Source organism: Brassica oleracea, chromosome C4 (genome assembly GCF_000695525.1).
Source record: "Brassica oleracea var. oleracea cultivar TO1000 chromosome C4, BOL, whole genome shotgun sequence".
Lineage (NCBI taxonomy): Eukaryota > Viridiplantae > Streptophyta > Magnoliopsida > Brassicales > Brassicaceae > Brassica > Brassica oleracea.
This window is the reverse complement of record NC_027751.1, coordinates 27,428,404-27,451,963: the sequence shown is the minus strand read 5'-3', so window position 1 is coordinate 27,451,963 and position 23,560 is coordinate 27,428,404. Positions and strand designations below refer to the sequence as shown.

The following is a 23,560-nucleotide window of genomic DNA, read 5'->3' as shown; positions in this document are numbered from 1 at the left end:
AATCCTTTTCGAGCTCTTGTCCGATGACTCGCGTTTCCTCTGCAAAGCTTTTCGTAAAGAAGAATCTATTTTGAAAAAGTATTTGTCGAAGAAGATTTCTACGTTTTCTTTTCGGAGATTTGGACATTAATTTCGTCGCAACCGTTTTCGACACCAACAAGGTAAGCCTTCATCCCTTAAACATCATTCTCACAATTCGTGATATTCCCAAAAAGTTAATCGCAGTCTAATGGCTAACTCTTTTGTTCTTCTTGCTGATCTGAATGCTTGCCAGTGTTCTTTCACAGTTGAGGTACGACTTCTCCGGTCTTGGAAGGCGAGGAACGTGAAAAGCTTTGGCAAGTTGATGGGTGTGGCGACTTATTACGTTCTTTAAACTCATGATCATTAAAATTATTCCAGCGTTTTAACTTAAATTATCAAGCTATTGTGTTCATATCTTTATTGAACCTCTTTTGAATGAGAAAAGTTGGTTGATTACCTTTCTATCTTCTTCTCTCTCAGTATAGGTAAAGGAAACTCTCTTTTTTCATCAGACTTTATCGCTTCTTCTTCTTCCTTAGTCAGTCTTGAAGTTTTGATTTTTTTTTTTTTGCTTCGTTTTAACATAACGTATTATCTAGATCAACATCAAACCGGAGTCATCACCAACACGAGTTACGCCGGAGCAGGATCCAGTGTCGGTCGTTGCGAACCGAAGATCTTGAACATCAGTAAGTCTCTTACTCCTAGAGCCATAGTGTTTGGTCTCTCTTGATTTCTAAGTTTTTTACTGTTTTTGTTTGATGGGACTGAACTTAGTGTGATGTTGGACGAGGATTTAGTAGACCGTTCTTGAGTCAGGTGACAGAGACCGCTCCTGGGATTCTAGACTTCTCACTTCAGTGGAAATAATACAAAGAGATGATGGAGTTGGTGGTGGAATCTGTAAGGAAACAATCTTTGGAGCTGCAGGAGAAAAAAAAGATTCTGATTTGAAACAGCCTTTGGAAGCACAATTAATGAGAGAAATCACACCTCTTTATTGGCATGAAGCTTTAACGTTTTCATTTAAACAGGAAAGCACAACTATCTTGGAGGTGATATGCCTTCTGCCACATGTATCAACTGCAACTTCTCAGATGGTGAAAAAACAGCTACTGTTCAGATCACCGGAGGTGGCGACAACCTCTCAAACCACCCTGGTGCATCGGATCCAACAGCCGCTGCAGAGCAGCCCACTTCTGACGGAAGCAATGCAGAGGAACGACTGGTTCCAGCAGCAGGAAATGCACTAAAAAGCACGCACGGATTAGTTGCTTAAGTGATGGAACTGAAGACCCTAATATTTACTTGAACCATCTTTGACGTTATGATATTTTTTCTTCAAGTTTTATGACTTTTCTACCATGTTTAGTTTACTCCATCAAGTTTAATTATGATATATGAACCATGTTCGCTTCTTCTTCCATAAATAATATACATCTTTTATTCCATTCACGTGTTGGTTCTCATATTCTAGATATGTGGGTAATGGCAAATTAAAAACTACAATTGCTTCGTATCTCCATTTTTAAATCCAATATAGTGTTACTTTTATTTTTTCCTACGAAATAACTGTACACTCTGAAAGGAGAGAGTTTGATTACTATTGATAAAAAAAACTGAACGTTAACACCAGTTAAAACTATTATTTTGTCTTCTCAGTATTATGCATTATTATTGTGCTAATATCTTCCAGATCTGAAAAAGTCACATAGACTCAAAGACTTCATGTTTCAGTTTTCTTATGAGCTCTCAACAATTGAAACAGTTTTAAGGCACCACAATCGAAACTCTTACGTGATGTACTCCAGAGTTATCGATTATTTATAAAAACTTCTCTTACTCTCTTTCCTAAGTTAATCAAGCAACAGAATCCCAGAAGAAAAAATCACAGTTTGAGCCGTAATTCAAACAAAAAAAATGCTAGACTCAGGTTTCAGAACAAAGACAAATGGAAAAATATGACTAAGCAAAACTGGCCGTTGAGCTTCAGAGACATGGAGCACTTCTTGGGAACAACGCATAATATAAAAGATGTATCAAAATAAGTGAGTGAGTTGCAGAGACGTAAATCACAACTTGGGTTGCAACTCAAACAGTCAAAGTCTAAGATTCAATACTTGAAAAAGAGGCAAAAGATCAAAGATGAGGATGCTAAAAAAACAGGTATTTAAGTTCAACGGAAAAAAGGCTAACTTGAGTTGGAATCAAGCGATCAAAAAGTATGATCCGAGACTTAGAAGATTTACACAAGGTAATAGATATTGAATAAACAACTCTGGTGGATGAGTGACATGGACAAAGGCATTGCTTAAATAGCAATTCGAGAATTTAAAAGCTATGATCAAAGTTCTGGAGAAATTCACAAAAGGTAGTAGATGAATATAAAGAATTGGTTCTTATATTCTTAAAAAGAATATAAGAAAATCAGCAGTGTAAAAATTTAAGATATAAAATTACACAAAATAAATCGAACAGTAATTATCCTTACTTAGTATTAATTTATTTTAGTATTAACTGATAACCAAACCAAAACAGAAAAAAAAATGAATTCAACTTCGAATTGATTACACAAAAAACCAAACGGTTCACATATATATGGAAGCGAAAACCCTCAAACCGAATCCGAACCAAGAAAATTACCAAATATTTTTAGTTTTCAAATTACCAATTTGTTTTTTAAAATACTACTTATACACTCACAACCAGAAAAAAAAAAAGAATTACCATAACTTTTTTTATCCAAAATATTTTAAAATTATCCAAATCGCCGAAAGAACTAAATTAACCAAATAATTTATATCCAAATCTATCTGAATTACATGATATTTAATCCAAAATAACTAAAAACTCATTTATTATCCGAATAATCAGAAATTATCCGAAAACCCGGAACCAAATTGGAACCAATATTTTATTGAACATTAGTCTATTCCTAACATTGTTTCTTAAACCAAACTGAAACCGGAACAAATTTTACAAATAACCAAATGGTTCATATGTTTGTAGAGTAGACAAAATAAAAAAAAATGAAAAAAACGGAACCAAACCGAAAACCGAATGGGTTCTCGAGAATTTAAAGTATAGTTAATATACCTAAAATTATTAATTGTGATTAGTTTTAAAATTACCCATTATTTTTAAAACACTACTTATTAACTGAAATGCACGAAACAAACCAATTACCCGAATGTTATTTTATCATAAATGTTTTTAAATTATTTCAGTTAACCAAAAGAATTGAATTACCCAAATAATATATATCTAAAATATTTAAAATATCTGATATTTAATCCAAAATAACTAAAAACGGTCTTTTACTTAAATTTTCCTAAATTATCCAAAAACACGCAACCTAATCACCACTAGGGTGAAAACCAATATTTTATCGTGTTGAAACTAACCTAAATCCGTAATTAAGTCAGTCGACACGTAGCATCTATAACCTGTATGAGAAAGATTTAATTGATAAGCTTAAAAGTTATCAAACAATAAATATATAGAAGTCTATGAAATTCAAATTAAAAGTTCGTGTTGATTGTCACCTCCACTATTAGTGAAATTCAAATTACATACAATAAAAATCATATATCCAAAATGTAATTTCAAGCAAATAACACAGATTTATAATTATGGCATCATTGTCCAATAATTCGCCGAGTAAAAAAAAAGAAACATGCCTATATATAACCATGTAAAGAACTATTCAAATAACTTCCTCCAAACCAACTAACAAATTCAATCAAACCTACAAATTGCTAGACGCAAAAATTTTTAAGTGAATCAAGCATCGCAACCTTAAAAGGACAATGATATATATGCCAAAATTCCAGGACATCTAGTTTCATGCAAACAATTTATCCAACAACTTAGACAACACAAATAGTTTCGCCTCAACCAATTGAAGCAAACATTTCGCGCGAAGCGCGGACCGACCCTAGTATTTTTATATAAACATTTTGTTTTCAATGTTAAATTGGTATATATTATAATATATATGTCTCTATCAATTTTTAAAACATAATAAGTTAACTGTATATTTTTTCATTGAATAGATTGTTTCAAACTTTCACATGTATTTGTATCTTCTTCTATATATATTTTTGGATTATTATTTTATTATTAAAATCGTAACTATATATATAAAGATTAGTAAAATATTGTTTTATTGTCATATTCAAAAATATTGTAACATTTCACAAATTTAGAAAGTTTTTAGAAAATTAAACTTTTCGCTTCATAGATTTATATTATCGAGTAAATAATTAAACATTTAGTTTTTGTTTAATTTTTAAAATAAACTATGTAGTTTAAAATTTGTTTTCATTGGTTTAAGGTAGTAAAGATTAATAATTGTTAGATAATATGATTTTTGTTATTTAAAAAAAAAAAATCTTTATAATTTTAAAAGTTAGCATCGAAAAATATTTAAATAATTAACATATGGAGGTATAGTATTACAACATTAAATTATATCTATTTAATTTATACTATCTATAAATCTAATTATTATTGATAGCTAAATAAAAATTTCTGATAGATCCAAAATTTAAATGATAAGATTATAGATTAAATGTAACATGAAATTCTAGGAATATGTCAATTAGATCCATTTTTAAAAAAATCACACATGAATAAAAATTGTGAATCAAATATATATTAACAGAACCGAAATTAGTTAACTAAATTTTTAAAAACCTACCAGAACCGTTTAAGAAAGCCAATAGAGAAAAGATCACTAACTAAATCATCAACCTAAGTAGAAACTATCTCTCCTTCTATATCAATGCCTTCCTCAAACATCTCTCTCTCATAACCAACCCATCTCCCTTCAAAACAGCTCATGTCATGATCCACAAGCTCGTCTATCATCATCTCTCTCATCTTCTCCAACCCTTTGACTTCCCTGTTCACTTCTTCAGCCAACAAATCTCTATGTTCCGACAACAACAACATCATCCCTTTGCAGGTTCCAACTAACATCCTTTCAAACTTCACTGCTAACCATTGGTTCACACAGTCGAAAAGCGCCTTTCTTTCCATCTTCATTGACGTTACAGCTCCCCGAGAGCATTCCATTTCATCAAAGAGGCTTGAGGGTAATAATACTTCACTAGTAGTTGTCCCTGAGGCCAAGTCTTGAAACATGAGCTGGCTAGAGTTGAGAATCTCGGTTATGTACTCAAACTCCCAATTCACTGTTGATGAAACCCAAGTGACTTCTTGATCTGGTGAACTCTCTCTCATGCCTGAAAAAAATACAACAACACTTAGCTTAAGCCATTGAAAAGGGAGAAAATCAAGACATAAACTGACAAAGACATACCATTTTCACTGTCTTGTCTGCAGTCCGAGAAACTCGTATTGCAGGAGAGTGTGACATCATTAGCTTCTGCAAGAGTGCTGATGCTGCTAACGTCATGTTCTTCTTCTCCCTGCATCATCTTCTTCTTCTTTAAGGAACAAAAAACAAGATTTTGTCAGAGATTGGTAAGATTAAAAACCATTAGAAATATAATTGAATATTGAAGCAACATTTTATGGACACTAACCTGACATATCTGGTTTTTATAGAATGAAGTGCAGTCAGAAACAGATTCACTCTCTTCTTGGATCAAGCTAGAACTAGAAATGGATTTTAAAGACTCTTCTTGGATTAGGCTAGATGATTCAATCTTCGAGGTCAGTTCCCTGAGCTTTTGCTCCAGAAGCGCATTTAATGAATCACCACCTATTACATTGAACTTAACAGCAGAGTCTGCATCTTGTTTGGTTCCTTGTGACTGAGATGATAAACCTTTCATTGAAGAAGAGAAAGTGAAAGAAATCACATCCTTTTCCCTTTTCTGATCATCAATGGAAACGTTGCATTTCATCAACTTCTCACCCCTTTTGATTCCAGCTTCTTGCACCCCATTTCGCGGTTTCTTGCTTCGAGGAAGACTCTTGTTTACAACTTTGTTCATTGCTTTCTTACTTTGCTGATGATTGTCTTTGCAGTTTTGCTTCTGGTGATTCTGCTTAAGCACATTCTTCTTCCCTGCGCTTAAGGAAGATCCTTTGAGACCATTCTGGCTTTTCACTGCACGGCTCTTAGCTTCTCCTTTCTCCTTTTGGCTCCTTTTGTTTCCACTTGAGGATGTTGTTAAACTGTTTTTCCCCAAAGCTTTAGTTTTCTTATTATCATTAAAAATTTGAGGGCCTGAAGCTGAAGCTTTCTGTGCAGCAGCTTCTAGTTTCTCCTTCAAGTCTCTGATCCTTAAAGGAACCGGAGAAGAAGAATCAGATGACGGAACCACACGTGTCCTTGCCATCATCCGGGGACTTGGCTCTATCATCCTTGAAGCAGCTTCCATTACACATGCAGGGTTCCTAGATGGAACAAACCCAGGGTTCCTTATAGGAGACAAGAGCTTACTGTGAGTGACAGAGATCGGTTTAGCGGTTCTTGGAGGCATGGTTTCAGTTTGAAACCTCTCAATCATCCTCTTACGTGGCCCTTTACTGGTTCTTGAATCCAAATGGTCCAACGAAACGTCACTCTGATGATCAGAAGTGTTTGTTTGCCGAGAGGATCTGAGAAAGTATGGATCAGTATCAGGACGTTCCATAACGTTTGGTAGTGGTAAACACTCTAAACCCATGAGCCTTGCTACCACACTCGGTGCTCTAGCTACATTTCCAACATCACTAGTTACAGAAGATGCACAACAGCTGGAGTCGCTTCTTGGATTGAAAGTTGAGTTCTTTACTGTCTGATCAACCTCAAACTGTTGAAACAGTTAACACAAGAGGGTATAACATAATCAGTTCATGTCATTCACTAAACTAACACAACCACAAAAACTTTGCATAAAACAAGGAATATAGTATTGAGAGCAAAAGGCTTACAACTGTTGAAACAGATCACACAATCAGTTCATGTCATTCACTAAAAACAAGGAGAGTAGTATTGAGAGCAAAAGGCTTACAACTGTTGAAACAGGTCACACAATCTGTTCATGTCATTCACTAGACTAATACACACACACACAAAACATTGCATAAAACAAGGAAAATAGTATTGAGAGCAAAAGGCTTGCAACTATTGAAACAGAAAACAGAATTAGTTCATGTCATTGACTAAACTTACACAACCACAAAAACATTGCAGAGAACAAGGAAGATAGTATAGAGATTTGAGAGCAAAAGGCTTACAAGAGAATGTTGTGTAATTGATTGGTTTGGAACATTCTCCTTTGCTTGCTTTGAATCTTCAGTTTTAAAACAAGAAACTTTAGATTACAAAATGAGTTCTGTATACAGAAAACAAAAGGGTGAAGTGTCATACCAGAGATTTGAGATGTGTTGGATGAGAAAAGCTTCTTCCTTGATTTGCCAGGCCAATCAAACAGATTTAGAAACGCTCCTCTTGGTCGTTTTCTCTCAACAATGTCCATTTTGTTTTTCACCTATAAAGGTAACAACAACTGAATCTTAGAGGAATTCATCAATTACAAAAAGCTGGATCCCGTCAAGACAGCAACAAACACGAAAAAGGACCAGACTTTGTGAAGCAATAATGTAATGAAACCACCCATTGAATTAGCTGAATGATAGTGATAAAAGAATCAATTGAAATCTGTTTACCTCACGAAGCTAAAGTCCTCGCCTTTTACTTATGAATCCCCATTAAGTGTAAAGTTCAAATCAGAGAAGATCTGAGATTTTTGCGAAGTGGATCAGATCATGAGATAAGATCATACAGATTTGAGATTAAGGGTTTTGGGCATTTGAGTTTGGTAGAGAGCTAAAACAAGTATAGAGAAGCAGCAAAAGAGATACACAGGAGTATGAATTGAACTGACGAGAGAGAGTGATAGCCGTTGCAAAGATATATAGACAGAGATAGTTTTGAAAAGTTTAGCTTTTTTTCTCTACACACAAAAGGCAAATCTTTTCTCTATTATAACGACTTGGCTTCTGTGTTTATAGAGAGTGGCATCATCTATGGAGCTATAACGACTTGGCTTTCGTGTTTTAATAATGTTCGTAGCATCCAATGAAGTCAACATTGTGATATGACTCCAATAAGTCAATGTGTATGTATACGTTGTTGCAATTTGAACTTTCTAGTTTCAAACATAAATGCATTTTGAACACACAAATTTTTTAAAAAGGTCATAACGTTTGATTTTTCTGTGAAGAACATGAAATAAAGGCAAACAGCTTTATAGTAAACAGTGCAGTGTCTACCAAATACTATAATGTCGTTTTATAGTATTTTATTTTATTGATTTTGAATCCCTTTTGAATGTTTGTTATATGCTCATTTGGTTACCTTGTATATCTATCCTTCTATACTTGTAAAATTTTAATTACTTGAAAGTGAAAACTTTACAAACTAATACGAAAATCAAATCAAAACACTAAGAATCTTAACCTTTTAATCATATCACTAGGATAATCCCAACTCAACTGTTAATTAATTATAAACCAGCGGGGTTGGCCTGGTGGTGTTGAGAAAGCTTCGGCCACAATACACACCCGGATTCGAACCGCTGGCCAGGCAATTGGGGTATCTAATTCTCCATAGTACCAAATGGTCCGCCTCGCGCCGAGTGGTTGGCCCCTGGGGGTGGAAGTCCCTCCAGATTAATCAAAAAAAAAAAAAAAAAAAAAACTGTTAATTATCCTTACATATAATCTCATATCAAATCGAATTATCAATCTGCCAGACATATCTCTACCATCAATGTTCCAAAACGAAATGTTTTAATAATTCAAATGATTAAAATACGAAAAATTTACTCTCTCAGCCACTTTCTCACTTTGTTATTACATCCGAAGCCACGTTCCACTTGAGACATACTTTGTAGTGTTTGAAAAATAACTATGTCCTCTAATTAAAGAAAATCCACTTCCTTTGCTTGTTGAGTTACCGAAGATTCCGTAACCAAAACATCACGAGGGCCCACCTCTCTTCTCTCTTCTAGATTTCCATTTTATGTTTCCATTATATTTATCTCAAATTCTAAAATATATTAAACAAAAATAATTGTCATAATAAATTATATATAAAATATTCTATGATTCATTTTCATATATTATATATATATATATATTAATGTATAAACAAAATTAAATGTGGACGTGGACACCAAAGCGTGGATAATAAAATTATAGATTAGATATGGACATGGACATCTTAAAACGGGAAGTCGTTGGTTGATACCTTTTAAAACTTGTTCTTCGCCATAGTCTTCAGAAATGAGAAACCCACATAACCACGTTTCTACTGTCACTCCCACTGTCGCAATGGGAGCCATCGCCGATCTGCTGGAGACTTTCCCTGTAACCACATCCAATCCAACACAACTAGCTCTCGATCTCCGATAAGACAGATCGATCACAACTGTCTTATTGGAGATCAAGAGCTAGTTGCGTTGGATTGGATGTGGTCATCGGGGAAGTCTCCAGCGGATCAGTGTACAACAGATCGAAAGATAAAATCGTTAGAGAGTTGGAACCAGAACTCGATTGTGCAGGTGACGACGGCGCTCCTCTGGAACTCCATTCCAATCCGCCACGGTTCTTTTTCTTCACTGTGTCGAGCTTGGGATTTCAAGCTTCGTCGTTCTCTATTCAAGCTCGTCAAGACGCCATGATCACACATCTCTTATACATAAGTTATTATATTTTAAGTTGAAGAACATAGGAAATTAGCATATGAAAAATCATCCACGAAATTTTGTTCACATTATAGAAAAATAATGTTCATATAAACTCATAACTCGTATCCACATTTATGGGTCCATGTTTTCAATAACTTACATTTATGTGACATTTTTACTAACCCACATTTTTCATTTTCCTATTCATCCACATATTTTGCATACATGTCAAATTTCTTTAAAATTTCAAATTTGTAATAGTGGAAGTAAACCATCATAAATATTCTTTGCATTTTTTTGATTCATATGTCCACAAGTTACTTCTCATCCACAATTCGTGGACCACAACTCGTCGTCCACACTTCGTCATTTCTCACAAGGACAAATTTGTCAAAAATACATCTAGGTCCCACCAAAAAGTGTCTCACATGTAGGAAGTGACTCTCAATGTAAAGGAAAGATAAAAAGTGTTCTTATGTGTAATCAACTCTTAAAATACTGATCATTTTAAAAAAGAGAGAGAGAGAAAAGAGATTTTGACCACTAATAAAAGAGACAAATCACAAAAATACAACCGTGGTTGAATTTGAGCCCATAAGTTCAAAGAAAATTAAATACGGGCCGAAAAAGTCAGGCCCATTACCTACCAGGGCACAGAATGACCAACGTATAAATCTTTAAATCACACCCTTCTTCCCTCTCTCCCTCTTCCTTAAACCCTAATCTCAATGACAACCACCGCAGCATCCCCGCCGCACCCAGATGAGCAACTCGCTCCACCTTCACAAACCTCAAGAGTGAGCCCCAAGACGGTAAACGGCGCCGTCTCCGCTCTACTGAAATGGAGAAGCGAGAAATCAAAAACAGAGAAGCCACAGCTCCTCGAGCAAGACGAGTTCATCTACCTAATCGTCACCTTAAAGAAGATCCCACAAACTAACCGCACGAAGCCTCACCGCATCCCCCTCCCTCACCCTCTCATCAACACCGAAGAAGACTCCTCCTCTCCCGAGCTCTGCCTCATCATCGACGACAGACCTAAAAGCGGTTTAACGAAAGAAGACGCGAAGAAGAAGATCGAGTCCGATAACGTCCCGATCACGAAGATCCTCAAGCTCTCGAAGCTCAGGACCGATTACAAGGCCTTCGAGTCGAAGCGCAAGCTCTGCGACTCGTACGACATGTTCTTCGCGGACCGGAGGGTGATCTCCCTCCTCCCGAGGCTGATCGGGAAGAAGTTTTTCAGTTCCAAGAAGTTACCAGCAGCTGTTGATTTGAAGCATAGGAACTGGAAGGAGCAGGTGGAGAGGGCTTGCGGATCTGCGATGTTCTTTGTGAGGACCGGGACTTGTAGCGTTGTGAAGGTTGGGAAGTTGTCTATGGAAGGGGGTGAGATTGTGGAGAATGTGATGGAGACTTTGAGTGGGGTTGTTGAGGTGTTGCCGGGTCAGTGGAAGTATGTTAGGTCTTTGCATTTGAAGCTGTCTGAGAGCGTGGCGTTGCCTGTGTATCAGAGTGTGCCTGATTTGAAGCTGAAGATTGATGCTTTTGGTGCTGGGAATGGGAAGAGTCTTGTTTTTAAGGAAGAGGAGGAGAGTGGTGAGAAGAGTGATGTGGTGAAGGGGAAGAAGAAGAAGAAGGGGAGGATTCATGAGGTTAGGTATATGGATAGTAATGTGTCTGAGGTGCTTGATGATGATGAGATTGGTGATGTTGAAGTGAGTAATGAGGTTGTTGAGTCTGCTAGTGATAAGAAGAAGAAGAAGAGAAAGAAGGTAAGTGAGGTTGCAGAGGCTGAGAAACCGAAGAAGAAAGTGGCCAAGGGGAAGCTGAAAGAGAAAAGTATGGATGATAAGGAGGTGAGTGAGGTTGTAGAGACTGAGAAACCGAAGAAGAAAGTGGCTAAGGGGAACGTTAAAGAGAAGAGTAAGGATGAGTTAAAGCCGAAGACGAAGAAGACGGAGATCACAAAACAAGGGTCTGGAGGTGGTTTGACACCTAAGAGGAAGAAAACTGTCGTTAGAAAGTGAGGCAATGGAAGATCAGAGGATTAGATCTTCATGGTTTTTGCTTTTCTTTTTTTATTGAATCGTAGTGCTGATTACATTTTGTTGTCTTTCATTTCTTGTACTGATGCATGTGGAGGAAACATACGTCTGTTATCAGTTTTGAACCTTTCTTATTTTACCTTCATTATAAACAAGTTATGCACACGCAACGTTAGGTTAACACTCCAAACTTTTTAGCTACTAGAAGGTTTCTCATGGCCAATTTTTAGCCACAAGATGAACTTTGAATCTATGATTTTGATATATAAAAGATGAAATAGTGAAAGGCAAAGGATAGGTGAAACTAAGAATTTAAGAAACTAAATACATCGTTTGTGAGCAATTATTCTAACAAAAACTATTATCATATTGAACTAGTAAAGATGTATGTAGTAGTAAAACATTATCATATAATGAAACAGGCTGAAACTCAATGTGGTCACTGAGAACTTCTTGACCACAAAGCAAGCAAGCATTCTGAATGGTTCACCAATTTTATTCTCCAGATGATAAAACTTTTTCTTCTTTCTGCTCTTAAAGCCTTTTTATAATGTCTCATTTTCTAATCACAGGACCTCTGTAAGGAACTTTCCATATCACAAAGTTATCTGGAGGCTGATACTCTTCAAGCCATGTCACATTTGATATCACTTCTCCATTCATCACTTCAATCTCACCTGGTTTCCATATATCATCATCGTCAACAACAACACTTCCATAGTAAAATATGATAACCATTCACCAATTAGCAAGATAACACTAAACTGGTGTGTATTGGTTATTTTACCAGGCAAGTCAGCGATTGGGGATTTGCGGAAGTAGTTGCAGTGTCTTCCATGAGTAGGAGAGTAAGGAGGAGATAAGATATCGAAGATTGCACAATGAGTAATGGCTTTGAAACAATGGATGTTGCCTCCAGTTGTTGGATAAAGCGTGGTTGCTGGGCAAGGAGCCGTCATGTTAGTATCCTTGACCAGCTTTGCAGGTCTTGCTATGAATAAAATGAGAATAATAGATTGATCAGAGATGGGCTACTGAAATTATACGGAAGTTACATTGGGCGGTTTACATGTGTTACCCTGTAATGGATCGTCTAGCTCTGATGGATCAGACTCAACCCAATCATATGACTTCACGTGCATCGAACCGTAGACGAGCTTGCTTACCACTGTCATGCCTGGATGGTTATGGAGAGGTATGACAGACGACGGTGGCATGCAGAAAATTCCAATCTGACAGAAGAACAATGATCAAGTCATAAGCAGACGAGAAAATCAAGAAACCATACCAAATTCAAAAACCCTCATCAACACTAGTAGTTCTGGTTACAACATGAGAAACCTATCAATGGCATTTCTATGTAAACATAGCCATGATGAGTTATGCACCTCTTTGAACACATTGATTAAGGAACATTCAAAAGCAGCACCAGCAATCTAAAAAGGAAGTTTGCATACCGAGAAGCTGTCACACTCATGTAATTGAAGGTATTTAATGGCTGGGAGAGAATTATGGTTTCCATTGCGATCGTTCCCAGGACCAGACCAGTTGCGCACAAGTTGAGCTTCCTGTTCGAGACCAACATCAGACGGCTTGATTTTCTCTGAAATAGAAATTTACAAAGTATCACGTACGTCTGCTATTAATAGAGACCTGATGAACAACAGTAGTCTAGTGACACAAGAAACTTAGATACTCAAAACAGCACTGCACTACTTCAGACATAATGCTCAAAAATGGAAGAAACCCGAGAGAAAACTTACAAGACAGCTACAAGAGTATTCTAGCCACATAAGACCTTTCAAAAAAAACCCAAAATAGCACTGCAATTCAGAGATAATGCTCAACAAAAGTTCCTAAACACATGGCGCAAGCGAGATTCCAGAGAAAACGTGCAAGACAGCTACAACAGTAGTCTAACGAAACAAGAAAGTGCAAGACAGCTACAACAGTAGTCTAACGAAACTGAGATGCTCAAAATAGCACTGCCATTATAGACACAATGCTCAACAAAAGTTTCCTAAAGAAGACGATGGAGCCAGCGAGATTCCAGACAGAAAGAATGGAAGAAAGTTAAGAGAAAACTTGCAAGACCAGTCTAGCGTCATAATGCAATTCAGACACCATGAGCAAAAAGAGAGTGCCTAAAGAACACGATGTAGCAAGGCTAAGGTGATGTGTAAAGAACACAAAAGTGAAAGAAACTTCAAAGAAAAAAAAAAAAACGTAGTCGTACCCAACATGTTGCGAACCTTGTCTAAGGCATCCTCAGACACAGGTCCATTAGTAGACAGAGAGGCCTTGCAAGTATTGAAAAGTCTCTGAATATAATACGGCATGTTACAGTACTCCCAAGTTCTTGAGCGTCTCAAATAAAAGTTTTGGACTTTGATAAAATGGGCAGCGTCTGTTCCCAGTTCCAGATATATTGTTATTACAAAAGGGCAACAGAGGACCAATCACCTTCTTCAAATGATTCTCAAGCACTGCCCTGAATAAACACACAAAAAGACACACAACTTTTAACAGATATCACAAATCCAGAGCCCTCAGGGTCTCTCTCACAAATAATTAAAGTTATATATTGCTTTCACTGAATCTCAAATCGAAATGAATGGTGCAAAGCAAAGAGGAACAGCTTAAAATAGAAGCAGGAGGAGAAGACAAGTGGATTTCAATTTCAAATGATTAAAGAGATAGATAGAGACAGAGATAGAGATAGAGACCTTTCGAGCAGATGAGTGAAAATCAGAAGAAGGAAGACGAATTGAATCGGAGGAGGAGGAAGAAGAATCAGAATTTGATCCTTTTTGTCTCTTTTGGAGATTCACTTTCTTCGCCCTTACTTTTCGAAACAGTCAATTTAAACCCTTGCTTTTATCAGCTCGAATCAATTCCCACCGGCGTTCTCTTCTCTCATGACTTTGTCTTTTGTAGTAAGAGGAAGTCAAGAAAGAAGAAGACACAAACAATTACAGCTGTTTTTTTTTTTAACAGTTACCCCCACACGTTTAAGTTACATATACAAATTGATGATGATACATTCCCCCCACCCCCTTATTGAGTTATGTAAAGAAGATGTGACAACTTTTTAATTGCATTGATTGTGTATTTGCTATATATGCAAACCAAAATTGAGAAAAGAATCAAACAAAATCTCGTACTAATCAATAATCCAAGTTGCTGTAAAAAAAGGGTAACCATTTGTGGATTTTACTTTGCAAAGCCCACAGTTTTGTTTTGAGTATTTCTAATCAATCTCTATATTTGTTTCTATAATTAACATTTAAAAATAAAACTACTCCAATTTATTTCTATTTATTCACCTAAAACAGAAATCACTATATTTTTATTTGTATAGGGAAGAAATTTTCACTAATTTTAGATAAATATATTAAAGTAAATTTCATATTTAATATAAAATTTCTCTATTTTTAAAAGTAAAATAAAATACATTAGATATGATATTATAATTGAGTTGATTATGATAAGAAAGTTAACAGTCCGTTTTATTTTTCGGCCTCTCTACTACCAGGTCTAAACGGGCTTTAAGAAAGCCTCAGTGTCTCGGCAAAGATATTTTGCTGATAATTCGCAGGGACCCATCAATGGTAGCTATTTACTAAACTACCCCCAGAAAATATCATAGGTATAAATGGCAAAACGATAAGGCGTGGCCTGTTTTATCCAGAATCTTTCTCTCTCCATCATTATCCACGAAGAAGAAACCCTAGAAAGGAGGTTGAAGAAGAAGGATTACAAGGCATGGCAGGAGTAGGACCGATGACTCAGGATTGGGAGCCCGTGGTGATCCGTAAGAAGACTCCCAACGCTGCCGCCAAGCGCGACGAGAAGACTGTCAACGCTGCTCGGAGAAGCGGCGCCGAAATCGAATCCGTCAGAAAACGTTTGTTTCCTTCATCTCGATCTTTGTGTTTTCTTTTAGATCTGGTTTAGGTTTGCGATTTCGTGGATGTGATTTGTGTTAGGGGTTTTCGTTTGTTGTGAACAGAGAGATGTATCAGGTTTTGGAATCTAACGTGGATTTGTTTTATGTTGTTGCGATATAGACAATGCTGGAACGAACAAGGCGGCTTCAAGCGGCACCTCCTTGAACACCAAGAGGCTTGATGATGACACTGAGAACTTAGCTCGTCAGTTTCTAAACCTCCTCATTCTCAATTAATATCATTAACTTCATTTCTGTATTGATAATGAAATGCTACTAATATTATGTGAATCAGAGTAGTAATAGTGGCTCAACTAGTTTATTATTCTAGTAATGGCAATTCTTTTATAGTAAGAGAGGGTCTTTGTTCGTTGATGGGTAATAGTGAAAAGAGCCAAAAGCTTTAGTATGTATATTAGTCAAAGGGTCTCTCGTTCACAATTAATATTAGTAACTTCATTTCTTTATTATTATGAATCACAGTGGTTATTACTAGTGTGTGGACTAGTACCTCATTCCAATTAAGGGCTATTCTTTGTTCATGTTTTCTTCTGTCTGAAGTCTTTGTTCGTTGATTGGTTATGGTGAAACGAGCCATTAACTTTATGTATTGTTTTCCCTTTACAATGTTAGATTGATTAAGTGTATTGGTTGTGTTTAACAGCGTGTTTATGGTTTTTGTTTAAAATTCAGATGAACGTGTGCCTACTGAGTTGAAGAAAGCCATCATGCAAGCCCGAGGGGAGAAGAAGCTCACCCAGTCCCAACTCGCTCAAGTACACTACTTTCTCTCTTCTTCCTGTGTATTGTATTTGGATTCATGGTGGTAATATGAATATGGTTTTGGTTTGTGTAGCTGATCAATGAGAAGCCACAAGTGATCCAGGAATACGAGTCTGGGAAAGCAATTCCGAACCAGCAGATCCTTATTAAGCTGGAGAGGGCACTTGGAGCTAAACTCCGTGGAAAGAAGTAATAACAAGAGCTCCTCAAAGGTAACAAGAAGAAGAGATGTTTCTCTCCAGTTCATATGCGTGGTTTAGTAGAGTTCTGCGAGGAATCTTTTATGGTGTGTAAGAAAACAAAGAAACAAAAGCTGTTTGGAACCTTTTGTCTTTATAAATAATCCACTCGTTCTCTTTGCATATCACAAATGTAATTCAGAATTGAACATCTTGATTCAACTCGTACTTAACTATCAAACAAATCAGGAGTAGTAATCTACTACGTAGGCTGGTAAAGACATAGTAGTAAACAACTAAACATGATGTATCCATGGTAGGACAATTCTCGACGTGGTGCAGTCACCGGTTCTATCAGTGAGGAGCCGTAGGTGAGGTTCAAAGCTTAATGGCTGCTTTAGTACGTTTAGCTTGGTTCAGACTACTAGTTCATCCGGTAAAGCACGTGCACGTGTAGGTTCCAATAAACCAGAGAAATAACAAATGTTAGGCTTTTTGATTAGTTAAACCAGTGTAACACGTTTTGAGTGATCAGAATTGGAACTTGTCGTCAAAATCAATTTGGAATAATACGGAGAACTGGTTGCTCAAAAAAAAAAAAAAAGCAACCGAGCAAATCTCTATATTATCTATGGGACAATCCTCGCCTATTTTGGATGCAAACCGCGAAATAAAATGTTTAAGAACCGCTAGGTCACGTGGGCTTGTTGGAGGGATGAGGGTAAAGTCGTCATTTCCGTAGTCAGATGAGATCTAGGGTTTATATATTTTGCTGCCGCTTCTCCGCTCTCTCTTTCGCTTCCAACTTTAAGCGTCCACCGGAGTTTTATCGCAACCGGAATCCCAAATGGTCCGTCGCAGTCACCTTCTTGTGTTTTAGATGTTTCTAGGGAATACTGTTGTACTGATTCTTCTTTTCGTGTTTGGTGGTTGAAATCAGGCGTCGGAGAAGAAGTTATCGAACCCAATGAGGGACATAAAAGTGCAGAAGCTGGTGCTCAACATCTCCGTCGGTGAGAGTGGAGATCGTCTCACCAGAGCCTCCAAGGTCTTGGAACAGTTGAGTGGCCAGACTCCTGTTTTCTCCAAAGGTGAGTCTTTATTACTACTAGAGTCAGTCTTGAGCAACTTAGTGATGTAGAAGAGAACATTTGCAATAAGTACATGTTGAGCTACTTAGAGTTCTGAGTTTGGTTGCAATCTCTTTTGCAGCAAGATACACTGTTCGTTCCTTTGGTATCAGACGTAACGAGAAGATTGCTTGCTACGTTACCGTCAGGGGAGATAAAGCAATGCAGCTCCTTGAAAGTGGACTCAAGGTTAAAGAGTATGAGCTCTTGAGGAGGAACTTCAGCGACACTGGTTGCTTCGGTTTTGGTATTCAGGAGCACATTGATTTGGGTATCAAGTAAGTGTCTCACTCTTTCCAACACTGATGATATAGAATTTACCTAAAGATGGCTATTTGTGTAATCTGTCATTTGAATGCATTTTTAGGTATGACCCGTCGACTGGAATCTACGGTATGGACTTCTATGTTGTTCTTGAGCGTCCTGGTTACCGTGTGGCACGTCGCAGAAGATGCAAGGCTCGTGTTGGAATCCAGCATAGAGTCACGAAAGATGATGCCATGAAGTGGTTCCAAGTTAAATACGAAGGAGTCATTCTCAATAAGTCTCAGAACATTACTGGTTAGACAACAAAAGAAAAGATGTCTCAAACAGAGATCTTTAATCTGTGTGTTTTGTCCACCTGGTTCGAATCGTATTTTCATCAGTTTTGTTTTTGCCTCTTTGTTCTTCCGACATTTGAGTTTTATTTATAGACATTGCGTATCGACAAAGATTGCCATCAAAACAGGTGTAAGCCGAGCTAAAATGCATTCCTGTATCTAATCATTTCTTTTCGAACTAGTTCGATGGATGTTTGGTAATGAACTTTTGTTAGATGTAATTTAGTTAAAACTTTGTTTTGTAAAACAGATTCCACAGCTCAACAATCCGCATTAACTTTTTGACTTCATCCGGTTATTTTGGTAAGATTAAAGACAAAATTCATCTTAACTGGATTAGAGTTCGGTTCAACTCTCTGACCGGATTTTCAGATTTTGCTTAGCCTCCTGATCCAACGGGGTATACTGAACGCGTGAAACAACGTGAAACTATCGAACAAATGCGAAAATGCACTTTTTTTTTTACTTTACTTTCTGTATGAATCTTTGACTATGTGATTAAATGTATGTATATAACAAGACGTGTCGATTACAAATTACCTTGTGCACCATTATAATATAACACAAGAGCAACAACATTATCCAATCATGTTTCCATTGTCAATTCTCATCTGCATCAGATTCGAGCGAATTATTGATTGGTTCCACATTAACAATCATGAAGAGAAATGACCGAATCAAAACATTTACATAAATAAATTAATGAATAACTTATACAACCCGAAAATAAAAACTTTGGCTGCATTATGACAGACGTTGGAGACAATAATGGAGTAATTAAACTAATAATTATGACACAAGCAATTATAACTTTTTATCTATTTATTATTTACAATTTAATAAATGACCGGAGGGATCTTGACTTGATCCACACATATTATTATAATAGAGAACCATTGACAGCCAACTTTCTGCACAGATTTATAAAATTTATATAGTCATGTTTTTCGTTATACTTTTTCTCTTTATCACAAATGCGTTGCAGCTTTTATCTAAAGCCAAATCTCTGCACAAACACAATCAGATGTGTCAATCGTAAACTACAATCTATTTGTCATAGAAAGGGTCCATCGCTCTCTACAAACTTTTTAGTTAAGATCTCATAACCTTTTTCTGTTGGATGGTACGAGCCAAACACACAAAAGCCAACAAATCATTGCATACAATTGACGATAAATTAGTTGTTTGTGTGAGATTCATCAGTTTATTATACCAAGTTTTCTTTTTTGGTAAAATTTATTCTTCCAAGTTTTTCATATGTTAGTATTGGTTTCTTTCATTTTATGATATTTATTTTGATAGTTCTTTGATCATTTTGTTCAGACCACATCTCAATTTTTTGTACCCGGTATATTCATTTGCGCGTATTAGTCATCGTATTATATATAATTTATATATTTCAATTTGAAATTAATTAATAATGAATTATTTAGTTATATAATTTTTTTTTTTGGCAATATCCGTAAGAAAAAATATTATACTCAAAGTTTTGAACTATTCGAATTCTTGGATGAAAATAACCTTTTATAGAATTAACCAAGTGAGATTAGTTTCTAGATAAGAGACTAGTATACAAGGATAAATCGCACACACAGATATATATATATATATATCCCAAATTAGCTACTAATTACATACTAACAAATATGCATTAATATACACAATAATATCATGGCAAGCTCTCAGCATGATTCATTCCGCGAGACTGAAACAGACCAAATCAATTCATTATTTAAGGGGTCACAAACAGACTACTCGGATTCACTAGACAGCTTAGTATCTCACTTAAAAATTGATAGTTTCAACTTAACAGCATCATGTGTTTATAAAATCTTTAGAGGCAACCCATTTTGGATAGTACAAAAACGAGCATATGTGTGTGTGCATATGCGTTTATAACATTTTTGATTTGTGAGTTTAAAAAAAATAATAATTAGAGTTAGTTTAGTTGTACTTAGCTTCATTTTGGATAGTACAAAACGAGCATATGTGTGTGTGTGCATATATAATTTTCTTTTTTATTACATGGACAGCAAAAAATTAAAAGATCACAGTCTACACTAGATCAGATGCGGATAAATTAAAATAAAGATTTGCATAGACTTAATCAAAATGTCCAGCTAATTTAACAAATCATTTGATCAGCAATAAGCAAGCCTTATAGTATAATAAATAATAATTCCCACGAGAGAACCTTTCAAAAGAAATAAACAAATGACTAGAATACAACTGGTCATATTCTATTCAAATAAAATACAAATACCGGATATAATAATAGTATAACACCTTTGATATTTGCCTGCACGTCCCAAAAAACAAGTCGAGAATAATAACCACATCTCGTTGATTAAAACCCTCTCACTAATCACCTTCCTAATCATCTCCATCAACTGAAAACAAAAACATTATTCGTTCTCTTGAATCGTACGGTCGAGAGATCAACCATGCACCGTAGAGGAATTCAAGAATCTGACGACGAAGAAGATGAGACTTACAACGACGTCGTTCCTGAATCTCCTTCTTCTTGTGAAGACTCCAAGATCTCAAAACCAACTCCCAAGAAGAGGTTTTGCTCCATGTTATTACGAATTGTTAATGTTTTTTTCTCAAAACAATGGTCTGAAAATGTGATGGCTGTGTATAGTAGGAGGAACATGGAGAAGAGAGTTGTCTCGGTTCCGATTGCTGACGTGGAAGGATCTAAGAGTAGAGGTGAGGTATATCCACCGTCTGATTCCTGGGCTTGGAGAAAGTACGGACAAAAGCCGATCAAAGGTTCGCCTTATCCCAGGTAAATTTACCGTTTTATCCTCAGTGGCGGCTGCGTATGTTAAGTCTAGACGGTGGTTGGACTAACATACGCACATCGTTGAGTTCTTAAAAATAACGGATCGCGTCTGATATTGCGTGGTCTCACGCGCCATCTCCTTCATTCTTGGTCTGTTTTTTTTATGTTAAAAATTTTAAATTACGAAACAATTTGATGAGTTATTAGCTAACTTAAGTTATCTAGAAGGTTTTGCTTTACTTTGATGATAATAACCTTGGGGGAGATGAAATATTAAAGTAGGTCTAGATCTTGATGCTAATCAGACAAAGCTACAAAGGGTAATGCGCACAAAAAGGAAAAGCATTTTACATTTATGTACGTGTTTAACGTGCCAATATTTTATATATTTTTTACTTATTTATTTTGCTATGAGTTTTACTACAAATATTTTCAAATGGTTTTTATTTTACTGCATTTTGTTATTAAAAAAATATCATCAAGTTAACAGTTATGTTTTTTAGTCAACTACTATGTTGTAACAATTTTAAAACGATAACCGTAAATTTTAATTAATTTTAATATTATCATTATTAACTTTATTAATCTTAGTATTATTCAGTTCATTAATTTGGTTTTGTTGAAAAGTTAAAGTTAATAAAGAAATCGTTAAAGTTAATCACTTTTTTCGTCTGTGGATCTCTCAGGGGTTATTACAGATGCAGCAGCTCAAAAGGCTGTCCGGCGAGGAAGCAGGTGGAGAGAAGTCGTGTGGACCCCTCAAAGCTCATGATAACTTACGCCTGTGAACACAACCACCCTTTCCCCTCCGCCGCTAACAACAAATCCCACCACCACCACAGAACAAGCTCCGTCGTCCTAAAAGCCGCCAAGAAAGAAGAAAACATGGAAGAAGAAGACGACGAAGAAGAGGAGGAAGTAACCGCCACCGCAGAGGAACCGGTGGGACTAGACCTGAGCCACGTGGATTCTCCGCTGCTCTTAGGTGGCTGCTACGGCGAACTCAACGAGTTCGGATGGTTCTACGACGCGTCCATCTCATCATCCTCTGGTTCATCTTCTTACGGTGGGAGTTTCCTCGACGTGACACTAGAGAGTGGTTTTTCAGTAGGCGGAGAGGAAGATGAGTCACTGTACGGTGATCTCGGTGATTTGCCTGATTGTGCCTCCGTGTTCCGCCGTGGAACGGTGGCTACGGAGGAGCAACGACAGAGATGTGACTTTGGCGCCGTTCCTTTCTGTGACAGTTCTAGATGAGTTGCGTGTAGCCAAAGCTATAAAAAGAAACTTTTTTTTGTCCCACTGTAAAGGTGTATCAATGGTGGATTCATATGATTCATTAATAATAATAATTAATAAAATAATATAATGTTTTTGATATAACAAAGATAGATATGTAACGTTTATAGAATTATAGTTGTTAAATTTTTTTTTTGTAACGTATTGATTTTACAATCGACGAGGATAACCAAAAAGGAAAGTTTCCTCATTGCCCGAACAACCGAGATTAGGTCTAAACTCTAAAATGAAGAGATTGTTCAGTGTCATGTCTCCGGCAAGATCTGAGCTAACACCCGGTGAATCTATATTGTTCACTGTCATAGTCATGTCTTGTCGGCTTGAGAATGATGAATCTCAAAGTGACTGTCCTTTGAACTATACATTCCTCATGAAACATATGTTTGCATGGGGTGAGCGAGCATCACTGTTTCCTTGGGCTCAAAGACTTCAAAAGTCTTCTAAACACCCTCTGCATCTCTTCTGGTCTTCTTCACCGGAATAACCTTCAGAGTTTTTCTTGAGTTTTCGCTTCTTGAGTTCTTGTTTCTGTAGTATAAGAATCAAGACATTAATATATATGATTAAGAGAGAAAGTCTACTGACTAAATCACTCCCGGACCTGATGATGATTTTGTATCCGAGTCATATCTATCGGATTGATTTGGAACATCAGAGTAGTTATTTCTGGTGTTGTTCATAGCGGAATAAATGGCATATTTTGTTAGAAATAAAGGAATGGGAAGCTTTTGTAATTGTAATGCAAGTTCATATCACTTTTCTTGCTTTGAGTTATTCTTTCTCCACATATATTAACTCCGTAAAAGCTGATAAGTTAAGCAAGGAAGACGCCCTAGTGTGTTATGATAATGCCATGTCTTCTCTCGTGAACAAGTACCATGCACACATCATGACCTAAATTTAAAGTGGTTGTGATGTTGAGGAAGAATCATACTAGAAAAGTCAACGCATGTACAGTGTACCTTTGTGTGTTATATATAGTTGCCATAATGAACTTAAACCTTCATTCAACTAATGCCAAACCGGAAAGGATACATCAAGCTACTACTGTCATCATCAGTGTAACATCTACTAACTGCAGTGTTTTAATAGATTAGGTTTTATA

The 23,560-nt window shown here is 36.4% G+C and overlaps 5 protein-coding genes, 1 long non-coding RNA gene and 1 pseudogene across 9 annotated transcripts; 5 read left to right on the top strand and 2 right to left on the bottom strand.

The window, feature by feature from the left end:
* Window positions 1-271: 271 nt before the first annotated feature.
* On the top strand, window positions 272-1,474 carry LOC106339876. 2 transcript variants are annotated; one of them, XR_001269247.1, is made up of 3 exons: window positions 272-350; window positions 510-713; window positions 802-1,474. It is a non-coding gene; the product is annotated as an uncharacterized LOC106339876 (long non-coding RNA). The 2 variants fall into 2 exon arrangements; XR_001269246.1 differs by having other exon boundaries at window positions 277-509; window positions 624-713.
* Window positions 1,475-4,745: 3,271 nt separating this feature from the next.
* LOC106340334 lies at window positions 4,746-7,992 on the bottom strand. The gene is made up of 6 exons (XM_013779218.1): window positions 7,654-7,992; window positions 7,355-7,475; window positions 7,222-7,277; window positions 5,577-6,794; window positions 5,351-5,477; window positions 4,746-5,273 (listed from the first exon to the last, which is right to left on the bottom strand). The coding sequence occupies exons 2-6, from the start codon at window positions 7,461-7,463 to the stop codon at window positions 4,780-4,782; spliced, it is 2,004 nt and encodes a 667-aa protein (XP_013634672.1). The 5' UTR covers window positions 7,464-7,475; window positions 7,654-7,992; the 3' UTR covers window positions 4,746-4,779.
* A 2,380-nt stretch (window positions 7,993-10,372) lies between these two features.
* Window positions 10,373-11,902, top strand: LOC106336877 (ribosomal L1 domain-containing protein 1-like). Of its 2 annotated transcripts, XM_013775844.1 has the most exons (2): window positions 10,373-11,577; window positions 11,656-11,868. In XM_013775844.1, exons 1-2 carry the CDS (start codon window positions 10,406-10,408, stop codon window positions 11,705-11,707), a joined length of 1,224 nt encoding a protein of 407 aa, XP_013631298.1. In that variant the 5' UTR covers window positions 10,373-10,405; the 3' UTR covers window positions 11,708-11,868. The 2 variants fall into 2 exon arrangements, with proteins under 2 accessions (XP_013631298.1, XP_013631297.1); XM_013775843.1 differs by having other exon boundaries at window positions 10,373-11,902.
* Window positions 11,903-12,020: 118 nt separating this feature from the next.
* LOC106339405 (plant cysteine oxidase 5) lies at window positions 12,021-14,709 on the bottom strand. The gene is made up of 6 exons (XM_013778206.1): window positions 14,452-14,709; window positions 13,962-14,216; window positions 13,183-13,328; window positions 12,804-12,957; window positions 12,513-12,716; window positions 12,021-12,402 (listed from the first exon to the last, which is right to left on the bottom strand). Exons 2-6 carry the CDS (start codon window positions 14,062-14,064, stop codon window positions 12,281-12,283), a joined length of 729 nt encoding a protein of 242 aa, XP_013633660.1. The 5' UTR covers window positions 14,065-14,216; window positions 14,452-14,709; the 3' UTR covers window positions 12,021-12,280.
* Window positions 14,710-15,414: 705 nt separating this feature from the next.
* Window positions 15,415-16,821, top strand: LOC106340074 (multiprotein-bridging factor 1b-like). Its single transcript, XM_013778940.1, has 4 exons — window positions 15,415-15,632; window positions 15,796-15,879; window positions 16,368-16,450; window positions 16,531-16,821. The coding sequence occupies exons 1-4, from the start codon at window positions 15,491-15,493 to the stop codon at window positions 16,648-16,650; spliced, it is 429 nt and encodes a 142-aa protein (XP_013634394.1). The 5' UTR covers window positions 15,415-15,490; the 3' UTR covers window positions 16,651-16,821.
* A 546-nt stretch (window positions 16,822-17,367) lies between these two features.
* Window positions 17,368-18,479, top strand: LOC106339471 (annotated as a pseudogene).
* Window positions 18,480-20,636: 2,157 nt separating this feature from the next.
* LOC106339724 (probable WRKY transcription factor 69) lies at window positions 20,637-22,503 on the top strand. Of its 2 annotated transcripts, none has more exons than XM_013778584.1 (3): window positions 20,637-20,934; window positions 21,016-21,159; window positions 21,843-22,503. In XM_013778584.1, the coding sequence occupies exons 1-3, from the start codon at window positions 20,813-20,815 to the stop codon at window positions 22,411-22,413; spliced, it is 837 nt and encodes a 278-aa protein (XP_013634038.1). In that variant the 5' UTR covers window positions 20,637-20,812; the 3' UTR covers window positions 22,414-22,503. The 2 variants fall into 2 exon arrangements, with proteins under 2 accessions (XP_013634038.1, XP_013634037.1); XM_013778583.1 differs by having other exon boundaries at window positions 20,639-20,934; window positions 21,013-21,159; window positions 21,843-22,501.
* The last annotated feature ends 1,057 nt before the right edge of the window (window positions 22,504-23,560 follow it).

Coding starts and splice junctions, on each gene's coding strand:
- LOC106336877 (XM_013775843.1), top strand. CDS start 10,406: ATGACAACCACCGCAGCATCCCCGCCGCACCCAGATGAGCAACTCGCT.
- LOC106339405 (XM_013778206.1), bottom strand. CDS start 14,064: ATGCCGTATTATATTCAGAGACTTTTCAATACTTGCAAGGCCTCTCTG. Junction 12,958..13,182: donor ATGAGTGTGACAGCTTCTCG/GTATGCAAACTT, acceptor TTCTTCTGTCAG/ATTGGAATTTTCTGCATGCC. Junction 12,717..12,803: donor GCTAGACGATCCATTACAGG/GTAACACATGTA, acceptor TTTTATTCATAG/CAAGACCTGCAAAGCTGGTC.
- LOC106340074 (XM_013778940.1), top strand. CDS start 15,491: ATGGCAGGAGTAGGACCGATGACTCAGGATTGGGAGCCCGTGGTGATC. Junction 15,633..15,795: donor AATCGAATCCGTCAGAAAAC/GTTTGTTTCCTT, acceptor GTTGCGATATAG/ACAATGCTGGAACGAACAAG. Junction 15,880..16,367: donor TGACACTGAGAACTTAGCTC/GTCAGTTTCTAA, acceptor TTTAAAATTCAG/ATGAACGTGTGCCTACTGAG.
- LOC106340334 (XM_013779218.1), bottom strand. CDS start 7,463: ATGGACATTGTTGAGAGAAAACGACCAAGAGGAGCGTTTCTAAATCTG. Junction 7,278..7,354: donor CAACACATCTCAAATCTCTG/GTATGACACTTC, acceptor TTAAAACTGAAG/ATTCAAAGCAAGCAAAGGAG. Junction 5,478..5,576: donor ATAAAAACCAGATATGTCAG/GTTAGTGTCCAT, acceptor TGTTCCTTAAAG/AAGAAGAAGATGATGCAGGG.
- LOC106339724 (XM_013778583.1), top strand. CDS start 20,813: ATGCACCGTAGAGGAATTCAAGAATCTGACGACGAAGAAGATGAGACT. Junction 20,935..21,012: donor AAACCAACTCCCAAGAAGAG/GTTTTGCTCCAT, acceptor GGCTGTGTATAG/TAGGAGGAACATGGAGAAGA. Junction 21,160..21,842: donor AAAGGTTCGCCTTATCCCAG/GTAAATTTACCG, acceptor TGGATCTCTCAG/GGGTTATTACAGATGCAGCA.